The 14,170-nt window shown below is 38.0% G+C and overlaps 1 protein-coding gene across 1 annotated transcript in view; it reads left to right on the top strand.

Moving 5' to 3' along the window:
- The first annotated feature begins 3,377 nt into the window (after window positions 1–3,377).
- The window catches only part of LOC113059989 (POU domain, class 2, transcription factor 2-like), a 38,067-nt gene continuing 27,274 nt past the window's right edge, over window positions 3,378–14,170 (top strand). The window contains exon 1 of the mRNA XM_026228733.1: window positions 3,378–5,247. Within this exon, the coding sequence (XP_026084518.1) occupies window positions 5,148–5,247 (100 nt within the window). The 5' untranslated portion in view covers window positions 3,378–5,147. The remainder of the gene's footprint in view (window positions 5,248–14,170) is intronic.

Here is a 14,170-nt window from a genome sequence, read left to right as displayed (position 1 = left end):
GTGTTCAAGTTGCTGTTGCAAAATGCTCTGTAACTTTTCTTGTATTGCAACCACACTAAGAATCGCAGGTCGTCGGAGGAGTGTATTGAGGTAAAACGCTCGCACATGAGCACTGCTGAGGATAATAAATATATCTAATAAATATCATTATTTTTGGACCAATCTCCCACAATAAAGGAGGAGCAGTGAGGGATGGCACTGGGGACTGGCTGGGATATTGGCAATATATCAGCATTGATTATTGAGAGTACTGACAGAGACAGAGAGGGAGAAAAGGGGAGAGGGAGTTCATAAAAACTAATAAAAGAGACAACCAGTTAGGAAGGAACAGAGGCTTTAGATGGATCTGATTTTCTGCTCTAAAATAAAAGCAAAAATTGTGTGTGTGTGTGTGTGTGTGTGTGTGCTTACAAGTGCAAGAGATAAATGCACAGGTGCTAGAAATGTGAAATTATATTAGATAATTATGTAATACTCTATATTTGTGGCAAAATGTGTCACATGAAATCTTTTCATCAAGGCAGCAGCTGAGCTCTTCGAATGTCTCTGTATGTATAACTGAATGAAAAAAATGCATTGTGCCGCTTCATGTAGCAGTGAGATATTATTGATCAGACTACCATATTGTTGATGAAAGAAAATCTAATCTGATTTGCTCATCTGTCAGCATTTCATCATTGTTTAACAGCAGCGATCACACACACACACATATAAAACTGCTTATTCTGCGCTTCTACATACATTCTCGCAGCCCGCTCTCTTCCTCCATTATATTAATCATACTTTCCACTCTGCTATATGTCTCTGTCTGGATAATGTGTGTTATTGCCTAAGAGAATTTATTATTTCCTGTGCACATAAGCATGGAATATTTCTGCAGTTGTCAAGACGCGACAGTTTAATCATCAATAACAATCACAAAGGCATTAATCATGCATGCGTTTCATTCCACGCTCATGTGGAGTCATTTGAAGATCTCTAAAGCTGTCACGTCTCTCTGGCAGACAGGCGATTGGCTAACTGTGTTTTAAGGATTCTTGTTATCTCATCTGAATAATTAATACGAGTTGAAGCAATAAGCAAAATGACAGGCAACCGTTTTGTCAGTTTTCACAGCACTGTGACATCCATAGAACCTTTTCGCTGCACAAAAGGGTTTGGTTCTTTACATAATTCAAATGTTCTGCACACTAAGAAAAGGGTTATTTTAAGAGATGTTCACTGAAAGGTTCTTTGAAAAACCAAATTTTTTATATTATATTTTTATGGCATTTCTGCAAAAACCTCATTTTGGAACCTCTATTTTCAAGGATATATGCTGCTTTCATTAGTCAGTGACTGAAGAGTTGCTCTTCATGAATTTTTGATATTTTGACCTTGATGATAATTGGATTTTTATGTGGAAGGGAAGTTGTAAGCGCATCATATTAGAGGGATATTTACTCAAAAAAAGGAAATCTTTCACTTTTCATAACATTTAAAACCTGTTTAAATGTGGAACACATAATGATTTTTGGAAAGTGTGCTTTTTGACCATATGTAAAGGTTGTTATGGACCCCATTGACTTTCACTGTACCTCTAAAATGAAGTTTTTACAGTAATGCAATAGAAGAACTGTTATTGGAGTTCCCAAAAGAAACTTACAGTGAACAAATCTTGAGACTTTTTTCTTAGTTAGAAGAACTTTTTTTAATCTAATGACCCTTTTAGGATGTTAAAGCTTCTTCATGGAACCTTTATTTTTAAGAGTGTATTATTCCAGGAAGTCAGCATAAACAGGAATAATGGCTAAGAATGTGCGGATGAGGAGAGCACAGCTAAGAAGTAGGTGTTAGCTCCCTATCCTTCCAACACCATCTTATTTTCCTCTCCCTCAATTTTGCGCTCTCTCTTTCCCTCCAGTCCTTCTCTCCTTCTCTTAGATGTGCACAACCACACTATATTCTACAATAAATAATTGCTTTTGTCTGAAAGGAGTACTGGAGGGAGGGGCCCGAGCGGCCCGTTACCTCAGCACGTCGAGGGGGTATGCGAGGAACAACTGGTCACTTCTTTTCATCTCTCTCACTTGACCTGTGGATGTCATCTGTCAATAGTGAGATGCAAGAGATGGACAGAGACAATGAAACACATCCTTCTATTGCACAAAATAAGCAACAACGACAGAAAAAAATCAAACTATTTTTATTACTTTTATAAAATGACACTCACATAATTATTTGTGGCTGAAAAATTAAAGTAGAATCCAAAGTGAATTATTTGTATTTGCAACATCTGTTTACAACTCGGTCAATCCAAGACTTCTGAGCCAGAGCTCACAGAGGGTTTTGCTGCCTAGTGGAATCGATTTACTCCTATCGATTGGAGTGTTTAGCGTATAGATTTTTCTATTTAAAAATCTATATTGACAATAATCTTGTGTGTAAGTGTGCTGCAGCATGCTTTGTAATTGACAGGGCATGATGAATTGGCGGTAGGAGAGAGGAGCAGCGAGCGCTCGCTGATTAAGGCCCCCGGGAGGTTTTGCTGGCACAATGAGATTTCCGAGCACAGCGTTTCCCAACCCTGTTCTTGGAGGGCCCCCCAACTGTACACATTTTGGATGTCTCCCTCAGCTGACACTCCCATTTCAGATCTTTCAATATTGTACTGATCAGCTGATGGGTATAGTGTTTGATTTGGGAGACATCCTGACTGTGTCCTGTTGGGCTGCTCCAGGAACAGAACTGGGAAATGCTGTCTAGCACACAGACTACTTCTGCTGTTGTTCTGCACATCATATTGATCGACAATGTTTTCTGACAAATACAAATATAACAGTGTTTGAGTATAATGCTGATGAGAATGATCAGGTGCTTGATTTGAATACATCCTGAATATGTTATTTTGGGAGCCCGAACACATTTGGGAAACTATGTCTAGCTCACGGGCTCTATTGAGATCAAGCCGTTTTGTTTCTGCTGTTGTTCTGCACATCATATTGGTAAACAATGTTTATTGACAAACAAAAACGTAACAGCCTGTGTGACTTATTAAGAGATTCAGGGGTGTCTGAGAACATGTACTCAGTGCATTCCTATGCATTTTTGCATATTTTAATATTAATCAAAAAGTTGGTTGATGTCCAGTTATGTAAGTAATAAGAAGATTAAGCCAACATTACACATATTCCTTCATTAATCAGACTGCTGAGACACGTGAACACCTCATTTGGAATAAACAAAAAGTCCAAACAAAAGGATAAAAGTTACATAAATCTAGGTAATATTAAATAAATCGAAGAAACGTTTTTTAGAATTAGACAAAATTTTTGCATTCTCTCAAGGCATAACGACTGAAAAAAAGATAAAAACAGGATGGCCAATATTTGCAGTTTATTGTGTTACTTGTTGATTAAGCACATGAATGTAGTTAATGAGTTAACTAAAATGATAGCCCCAAATATGATTTATTTTCTTCTGTAGAGCACAAAGGAATGTATTGAAAATAAAAAAATATATTTTTTTTCCCCATACAATTAAAGTCAACAGGATGAAGTGATGAATAAACAAAGGACAAAGAAATGCATAAATGTTTGTAATGAAATGTACATGATTATGACAGAATTTTTAGAAATAAAGATGTCAAATGGCTATGCAGTGTAATAAATGGCAAGAGGGATTTTTTTTTTCAAAAAGACGTGCATATGACAAAATAGTACCAGCAAATCTGAAAATGTTGTAAACATGAAGGAGCTGCCTTTGATGAGAATTAAAAAAAAAAATCTGTTTTGCTCGCTTTATTAAAGTTTCGTGTTGTTAATGCAATTATAATCTACATTAGATGAATAATCTACATTAGTGTTGTTGTAAAGACATGTTCCTAGTTGACTGTGATTTGAGAGAGAGAGAGAGAGAGAGAGAGAGCGAGAGAGAGAGAGAGAGAGCGAGAGAGAGAGAGATGGGGTGGGGGTGATGCTGATGTGAGAGTTGTAACGCTCCGCTCGCGCTTCAATGTTGCGGGTAGCGTGGAATCAGAGCGCGCGAGCTTATGGGAGGAGAGCGTGCACGAAAGAGCTATTGGGGTTCCCAAATAATGGGAACAGGCAGACAGACCAAAAACACGCAGGCGGATGGACGGAAATATAGGCAAGTGAAGCTAAAAACCAGCGAAGTAACGACCTCGTTCCCCCATGTTTTCGTTCTTTATTTATCTGTTTACCTTGTTTAGTCATGTATCGATTGATTGCGTTTTAATTACTGGAGTGTGACAAGGAGCGTGGGAGGAGGGGCGAATCCGGCGAGCACGTTGAGTTGCCTTATTTTTCTATAGATTTTTAATTTAAATGAACAAAAACAAGCAAACGGTTTTAACCACGTTTAATGACTTTGTCTAAATGAATGTGTAGCATGTAGCTGCTAGAACAAGGACGAAAGCTAGAAGAGCTAGACCAAATAAATTCACCAAAAAATGCACCCCATATCCAAGTAATAACAATATCCGCTGTCGTTTATACGTTATATAGTCAGGGTATGACATTTTTTTCTTTATTAGAACAAATGCGGAACTATTAGTTTATTTCACAAGCAGATAACCAAAGTTAAAGATACTGCGAGCACGGGGAGAAGCAGCAGGCCAGCTGAACATACAGACAGTGCCGGCAAAGACAGAAACACTTCAGTTTACCACGGGACCGAGATATGCATTTACAAACAGAGTAAATATATGCCTTTGAGCGACTGATACATATGTTCGGCAAGCACACCGAACATTTATACCGTAGCTGTAATACTGTAGCTGAATACCAAAACGAATAGACAAACGTTTAAGTTATAGTAAAATAACCCACGTTTGTCTTGTTTTAATCCGTCTATCCGCCTGTGTGCGCGCGCTGGGAAAATACAGTCTGGCTGCGCGCGTCTGCGTATCTATGCACGTAGATCAAAAGTAAACTACAGGCGACAATAAAAGTTGTATTTATTTATTTTTTAATTAACTGTAAAACCTACGGGTAAACGTAATTTTATGAATAACCAGTTGTGTGTCAAAAACGCCTGGATCACGGAACCAAAGTGACAAAAGCATATCTTGCCACAACTGCTAAAATTGCAAAGAAAATTCAACAGCAAAAAGAACATCTGATAAGAACCAGACAAGAAGACGGATCATGTTTGTTCCTTTGCCGGTGCCGTTTGTCTTGCCGAGAGCTGCCTCTGATCTCCACGCCTGGCGCCTCAAGTCCCCGCTGGCTCTGCGCTCTCACTCCGGTAAGGCTTTCTTCCAGAGCAACCATCCTTTCTTTCTTTCTTTCTTTCTTTTTTTCTTTCTTCTAACACTGAATCCCGTGGCTGGCCTAATCCTCGTATCCATAATGTGCATGAAACATCCTCATTTGCCGTTTCTGTGTGTGTCGCGCTTGCCGCCCTTTCCAACATTTCAGTTTGGTCCAACCGACGCGAGTCAAGTTTGTCTACAGCAAAACTAGCACCGCGCGTTCTCGCCTCTAAATGCAGCTCAGGTCGGGTTTGTTTTGTAAAGGTGTTTCCTAAATATATTCCCGTCTCGTTGAGCTCAGTTTCTTCAGGGCTCCGCACCCGTCCGCCTCCTCCTCTCGCCTCTGCCTCTGCCTCCGTCTCCCCCGAACTAAACTCGCGGTGAGCTGGGAATATTCATGCCAACTTATCGATCTCCGCAGGATCGATTCCGGGGCCGGCGGATAGAGGGGAGAGAGGAGAGAATCAGAGCAGCCGCAGAGAACAGAAACGAGCATTTATGCTGTTTAAATATCTTGTGTTTGGCTCACAAACACAGATGTAGTGTGATGGTCAGGTAGATAGTTGCTCGCGTGATCAGTAGATGATCTCATGCATGTGTATAATGTGATTTTCACCTCGTCTTTTTGCAACAAGTAAGAGACAGCGAAAGGCAAACGGACGAGTGTTTATTTAATAGTTTTTATTGTGGGAACTTGGCGGTTGTTCGGTGGCCACATAAAGATGAAAACACAAGGAAGCCGGTATGGAGAAGGAGGGCGGGGGTGGAGTAGGAGGAGATGGGTGTAGTCTGAATTGAGGAGGCATAACTGCATAAGCAAGCTGCACATCTGTTTACTGGATATATGACGGTCTGAGAACACAATGAAAGTGTTTAGTAATTATATACAGAAATAATGGTGTTTATTTTGTATTTTTTATATAAAGCTTAAATGGATTGTATATGGGGAGAATTTACATTTCATTTTAAAATGAGTGTAAACATCATATTGATAATTGTTTTATGGTTATTATTTATGCTCTTGTAATGAGCACATTAATTAAGGGATTTTTGTTAAAATATTTGAAATAAGATACCGTTTCTCTTCTAAATTTTAGCCAAAAAATAAATAAAAAATTAGACAAGTTATTTATCTGCATGTGGAAAATTTCGCCTATATTATGTTTTTTTATGCATTCAGAAAGTGTTGTAAAGTGGCAATGGAAAGTGTTGTGCCTTACTTTCATTCAGACTTTTTTGGAAACTTATCTTACCTAGCGGGATTTGTTTTCTAGCTGTATGATTTTTACCACTCCATAATTTGCATAATTCAGAGTCTTACAGGTTTTCACGGGCTTTGGGACTGAAGAATGATGCAGAATGGAAAAGGGTGAAGGATAATGAGCCTCTTCCCCTCAGAGATTAAGGGAGAGGAGGAGGAGTTTCATGCCCCTTTTGCTGAAATATAGCAAGTGTCAAAAGAAGATAAAAAAGATGGTAGAAAAAAAGAAAAAGCTGTGGACCACTAAAGGAAAGTAGGTGCAGATGACAGTGAAAAATGGGAACGAGTATTGAAAACCGAGTTTGAGCGGGAGAGGTGATCTTGAGCTCTAGGCACAGCTTGTATGGACGCAGTCGTCTAGCTCATTAAGTATGAATGATAAACAAGGCTGTAAACTTTGTTGGTTAGCTATACATAATTGACAATTATTTTACATAGAATTGGTATATGAAAAAAACTATTTGATTAATAATTTCAGAAAATGTAAATATTTTTGACTAAGCCTTAGACAATCTTTTGTTTATGCAAGTTGTTCTCTACAGTCAGCTAAACCTCAGCAAAATTTGCCCATCACTTCATGCTGCATGTCAAATACCATTGCAGCTAGCAGAAATATGCATAGCCTCTCAATCACCATTAGAGAGAGCGGAACCTATTTAACTATTACTAATATATGCAGCTATTACACACCATTCCCATTAGATAGTGGATATAGACATGGACATGGACAGAGATAGAGATAATCAAGACCTATTCTTGTAAGTGGTCTCGGGAATTATTGCCATTAACGGCTCCATTAAAGTTTCATGTGTGTTACAGAAACAGGCAGGTCCTGGAGGATGAGAGAATATCCACTGAGAGAAAAAAGAGTGTACATTAAGCAGCATTCTGCTTTGCATGACATATGAACTAAAGAAAATATCGTCTTTCTGATTTGTAGCTTATCAACAGAGAGAAAGTACTACTATACATTTATTTAATTAGGATACAATTACTTTTAAAATACTGAAAGATAATTGTCTCATTGTCGTAATGACAGGCGACAGTGTCAGAAATAGAATCCATATATTTTTAGAGGGAATGTGAGAGAAAGTGTTTTTAGATCATGGCAAGTCCTATAGTGTTAAGATGATTGATAATAGCAAAATGCCAGATTGTGTTTGTTTGTAAAATAATGGGGAATCAATAGATATAAGGAAGATTTCAATACAGAATGTTCTACTGCTTTTCACTGTCTCTCGCACACACTCACGTGCACCCTCTCTTGCTCTGATTGATATGCCATGTCGTCATGATGTGTGTTTAGTGACAGTAGTCCCACACATCTTTTAATTGTACTGTTAGTTTCAGCAGAGCAGGAATGCGTTTGCATCTGTGTGGGTTTACCTTCTGTAGTGTATTCACACTAATGGCACCCGTCCCCTCATTAGCACTGCTGGAAAATGCGGCTTTTCACTCTGTAAGATATTCCACAGAGTTCTTTCCTCCCAGTGAACATTACAAGCACACACTCACACACACACACACACACACACACACACACATTGTGTTTTTACACAACCAGAGAGATATTTACACTATTGAGTCTGGTCTGCAAACTGATAAGGAGATTTTAGACTGAACTCTCTGTCATATTTAAAGCTTAAAGAGACTTACAAGTGCTTGATATGTGATATTCTTCAAATATTCAAAAACTGGTAAAAATATTTCAACCAAAATCATTAACCTTCCCTCAACCTTTCATGCACAATAATGTAATCTTTAAGACATTTAGATCAGTCAGTTTACATGCAGTTTTATACCAACCATAATTATGTAAACCTTAATTGTGTTCTTTTATCCGAAAATTAAGTTTTAAATTAATGTCAGCATTTAATAATGAATTTATTTTCAAAATTAAACTTTCTTGTGCATATAAGCATACTCATTGACTACGACATACAATGCAACTGACAGCGAAGATGTTGAAGTTTGAAATCTGGATTGTGAGTGGTCTTCTTTCTTAAACACATTTGCATATGGAATTTTGACTGGTTCTGTCTTTTAGATAATTATTTATTCACAACCACATTTAAAGGTCATTTACACAGAACATGTTTTTGCATTAAAAATGTCAGACGCAGTGCTCTGAAATGATAAAAGAAGGTCTAGAGACACATTTTATAGAAGTTAAACATCTTTTAACTTGAACACCACGTTTAGAATGCTGTGTCATGCGTGGGACACTGCAAAAGACATGAAACCTAAGAGCAATGGTTGAACATGGGCATCTAGCATCTAGCCCATGTTTACATAGAAAACAATAGAAAACAGGAAAGTGGAACGAAGAAATGCATTTTGGGTGAACTACAACTTAGACCAGTATTTCCTTGTTCCTGGATGCACACCAACAGAACACATTTTGAATGTCTCCATTATTTGACCCATCCATTTCTGGTCTTAAAGGTCTCTATTAATGAACTGACATGTTAAATCAGGTGCAAGAGCTTGAAAATGTGTCGTTGTGCCTTCAGGAACAGTGTTGGGAAACACTGCCTGACGCTGCACAGTGTTTGTGTTGATTCTTGTATGCAGTCGGCTGAAAACAAGACGCATGCAGCAGCAAAGCCACTCTGGTGCAGCATTTCACTTAAACTGAGCCGACCTCTCTTAATATTTTTACATTTTTATTTTGCTGCCTTGAAAACATGCTGCCTTGCTGCCCCCCATTTATTTCTTTATTTATTTTTTCAGGAAATGCAAATTGTTTCATTCATTAATAATCTATCTTTCTGCCTCCTTTTCTCTTATTCTCACACAAAAACACACTCCGGATATGTTGGTGGGTACATGATGGCACAAAAATAGGCGAAGTGTTCAAACAGGCCCCTAATCAACACATCTGTGAGAGACAGCAACTGGTCAATACACCCCCTGCCAGTACAGCAGCACTCACGCAGACCCACAACACTGCTGTGTTAATTTAGTGTGATTATCTGGCTACACATTTGTATTGTGTGTGTGTATGCGCACATGTGTTGGAGAGAGAGAGAGATTGTTATATTCACCTCAGACACAAAAAACTGCTGTGTGTGTAGATGGATGGAGGGATAGGGACTAGAATAAAAGATTTGCATTAATAGACATGAATGAATGTATTGATATTTGACATGGCAGGTGCATAGTGGCTTTACTGACAAATGGATGTAATGAAAGAAATGTATTTTAGAGAGTGGAGTGAATAGATGGATTGACGCTGCATTATACCACTTTTTAAATTTGGCTCCTCCTTTGACTCTATAAGGTGAAAAATGGATGAATCAGTGTAATTTGTCCTCTCAGCATTTGCTCTTTGTGTGTGTGTGTGTGTGTGTAATAAAAGCTTGCTCTTTGATTATGTCCTTCACTCCTCATGAACAAGCTCAAGACCTAAATCTGTTCTCTTCCTCCATTTCATTTAAGATTTATAGCGATCAAGGTCTCCCGTTCACATGTAGGGCTTAGTGAATGTCTTTCAGGGTTTTTTTCCCCTTTTTTTTCATGGTCGGAAGGTGGTCTGGTGTCATATTTTGATTAAAATGGCCAATTAGTTTATTAGTTATAAAACAATTTATATTGGTAATTAATTCATATTGTATGATGATGTTTCTAATCTAAATGATATGATCTAATGATACAATTACTACTACTGTTATGGAGTAAACTTATTTATAATAATAATAATATACAGTGTGCAATATTCCTGACTGGATGCTTTTGAGTAAATAAACATCAGTGAAATGTTTCCCTTGTGTCATTCCAAACCTGTATGACGTTCTTTTGTTCTGTGAAGGACAAAGAAGAAATTCTGAAGAATGTTGGTGACCAAAACATTATGGTGTTCTTTGACTTGATTCACTGACATGAAAACAAAACACCAGCTAAAATATTTCTCCAGATATCTTCTTTTCATATTTCACAGAGGAAAGAAGTCATGCAGTTGTAAATGATGGTGTTTCATTTGGGTGAACGGTTCCTTTAACACTTGTAAAACAGTATTATCCGCAGCAAAATTAGGTAAGATAAATGCAGTTTTATCCCAAAAACGGCACTTACAACCACTCAGTATTTTGACAAAACAAGCCGAAACCACCAGCCACCTCACCATACAAATCTTGTAATTGGCCACATGCTGCCTTGAGTGACAAGTATGATCATCAATCAAATTAAGACGGAGAGAGGGGAGGGATGGAGCCCGACTCCCCGGACAAGCTGCTGTTAACAGGGTTTCCTTCAATCCGGATTTTTCGATCAATACACGGCTTGCCAATTTGTACTCTGCACCTGAGTACATAAAATGCCTATTGCATCAGATTACTCGAAGTTTATATCCATTAGGCAGCATGTTCTCATCACTTCTATAAGAGCAAATTGTTTCCATTCACTTGCAGTAGCATTAAAACAGAGCAGGAAAATACTAAAATATTTAGTCTTTAATTTGACAGCCTTACTCATACATGCTTTGATGAGATAATTGTATTCCCTAAAAGCAATTTGTACTGTGAGTTTATTACCATCAGTGCATATGTGCTCGGTTGGTGTCCGTCATCCGATGATGCAGATGGGCATTAAACCAGGAATGCTGGAGGGATCACGGCTGAATGACTGCATTTTCTGGGGAATGTATCCAAGGTGACGAGGGACCTTAGGCAACATTGGAGAAATGATTATGGTCGTAAAAATATGTTGAACTGCAGATTTTATGAGGAATTATTTTACGGCTATCTGAAATGTTCAATTCTGATGTTGCATATGGCATTCAGCGGACTGATATTTCGTAATGTTCACCGTTGCCTGTGGCAATGCTGTATATTAGACCTGGTAACTGAAACCACTGCTACTTTCACGCCATCGCAGTCTGGTTTCATACAAACGCAATTGTCGCAAGCTTGTGTCTTAAGGTGATGATACACGGGGCAACTTTTTGAGCAATGTTGCCTTCAATGTGACCATACCCAATGGGAAAGTTTCCCCTGGTATCATCACCTTTACTTACCAATTGGGAAGGAATAGTACAACCAAAAATTATAATTATGACACCATTTCCTCCCCCTCGTGTTGTTCCAAAATTGTTTAGCTTTCTTTCTTCTGTGGAACATAACAGAAGATATTTTAAACACTGTGTATTTTTCACTGTGTATTCTCTATACAATGAAAGTCAATGGTAACCAAAATGGTTTGGGGTAACATTTTATTTTACAATGCCCTTTTTAAAGGGATATGGTTAGGGTTTGGTTTAGGGTTATTGCATGTAATTATGCATAATTGTGCTTAATTTGCTGTTACTGTACTTTAGTAAGTAGGCCTATATGTAAAATGTGAAACAACCACTTATAAAACAGCGTCATTTGGTTTGGTTACCAACATTCTTCAAAATATCTTCTTTTGTGCTCCACATAAGAAAGAAAGAAATATCAGAATTTTCACTTTTGGGTGAACTAAACCTTTAAGGTAATACTTTATTTTAAGGTGCCCTTGTTACATGTTATATGTAGTTACATTATAATAACAATGAATTATGCATAATTACATGTAAGTAACCCTAAACTAAACCCTAATCCTAACCCTAACCGTATAGTAAGTACACATAGTTCATTAATATATCTCAGTACTTAAATGCATAATTACACTGTAACAAGGACACCTTTAAATAAAGTGTAGCCCCCTTTAAATATTAATGCTACTGTAATATTGTTTCTCTGTTCATCTTGTAGCTGGGCTGATTGTTTCATGCATTGTAGTGGATTTTTTTCTTATTCTTTTTCTTCTTAGTGCAAGCTGCAAGGTACTATGCAGGTAATATTGTAAAAAAAAAATAATAATAATTAAACTCAATTAAATATTTAATATTTACATATATATTTTTTATTTTTTTATTAAAAGTATTTTTATTTATTTTATTGCTGAATAGTCTCCCTGTCATCTCTGTCCTTTGCCTACATTATCCCTTACTTATATGTCTATTCCAAAATCATGTCCCTCACAAATATAGTTTGACCCGTTTGTCTGTTCTGTCTGTATTGTTGTGATGTTGCGGTGTGGGATCTTTAACAGGGTTTCTTTATAAAGGCTTATCTTCTATCCCCGTCCCTCCATATGTCTTGCTCTCTCTCCTCCAGTCCTGGTGTGGCATGATGGAGGGATTTTTAAGGAGATTTTTTTCCCGTGTTCATTGGACATTGATGAGCTCCTCTGTCTGTTGCTGCTGGCCTGTCATAGCCTCAACACTGCTTATAGCAAAATCAATCGGTCTCAGTCACAGAGGGCGAAAGAGACGAGGGCGTTAGCTGGCGCTCCGTACGCACACACACGAACACATACCCAAAGTTTATAGCCAACAAACACACATTTAGTTCAACTCCTGCCCTCCCTCACATCTCGAAGAGGAGAAGATGGGATGAAGAGAAAACGCATGAGAGGAAAGGATGACAGAGGAAGAGAGCGAGCTAGAGCGAGGGACAGATAGCAGCATTAAAATTCATGGCTTTTTTTACCCTCTGTGCTGAAAAATCAATAGTGTTTACTATGAATGAGAGGAGCGCAGGACAGCAGAGCTGGGGGCAGAGACGGGGGTGAGAGGGAATGGGGAGCTGGGGGGGGGGGGTTGACTTCATTACTGGAGGCAGAGGCATTAGAGGTCAAGGTTAAAGACTCAGCCTAGCGGGTAGAAGGTGGGGGTAGTCTACCATTACTTACAATGCTGCAATAGTATCCTGGAGTCAGATACAACAGCCCTATCAGTATAAATGAGAACATGTTGGTTAGGGATTCTCTATCTCATGCACCCACCACATTCGCTTGTGCTCGTGTGGATAAGCATCTGTAAATTCACATTTGGATGGTCCTGGAACTAGTTGGATGTTTTGTAACCAGCTCTGTTGCAGCTGATAGCGGCATCTGGCACTTTTGTATGTTTTAACGAACCTTAACAGCTCGTACGATGTGGAACACCCTGAAAGTTAAGGGGAAAAGTCACAAACCCTCTATTAAAGAGCCTGGAACAGGCTGATTCTTCTTCAGCCTCAAGTTTTGACGATACTTAAATTGATTTAAATCATTTTAATTTCAGTTTAAAGGAATATTTGGGGTTCAATACAAGTTAAGATCAAATAACAGCACTTTTAATATTAATCAATCAATCATTTCAGTTTATACAAAGCTTAGGTATCTGGATTACAGCGTGGCATGTTCAATGGAAATTTTGGGGCTTATCCGTAACATTAAAATACAGCACTTTACAGCCTGGAGACAAAATGATTTTAGTGTGAAAAATCACTTGCTTATATTTTCTGTTGTCCAGTTTTATAACTTACTGATTTATTTCATATTATTTTTCAATCAAAATTATGCCACAAATATTGTCCATCCAGCTCAATAGTATAGTTCATTAAAATTCTGTCACCCTTTTTTTTTTTATCTCTATGACTTGCTTTCTTCGTGGAAGAAGATATTTTGGTAACCAAACAGTTCCGTTTTCGCATTGACTTCCATTCAAAGGACAAAAAGAGTTAGTCAATGGGGACCAAAATTCAAAATCTATAAAAAAAAATATCACAAAATATCAAAGAATCTTTTATGGTCCCCAGATGAAAGAAAGTCATCCAGGATTGAAATGATATGAGGGTAAGTGATGACAG

This window comes from Carassius auratus, chromosome 41 (assembly GCF_003368295.1).
Source record: "Carassius auratus strain Wakin chromosome 41, ASM336829v1, whole genome shotgun sequence".
In the NCBI taxonomy this organism is placed as follows: Eukaryota; Metazoa; Chordata; class Actinopteri; order Cypriniformes; family Cyprinidae; genus Carassius; species Carassius auratus.
Note: the sequence above shows the minus strand (reverse complement) of the source record. Positions and strands in the feature narration are given on the sequence as shown.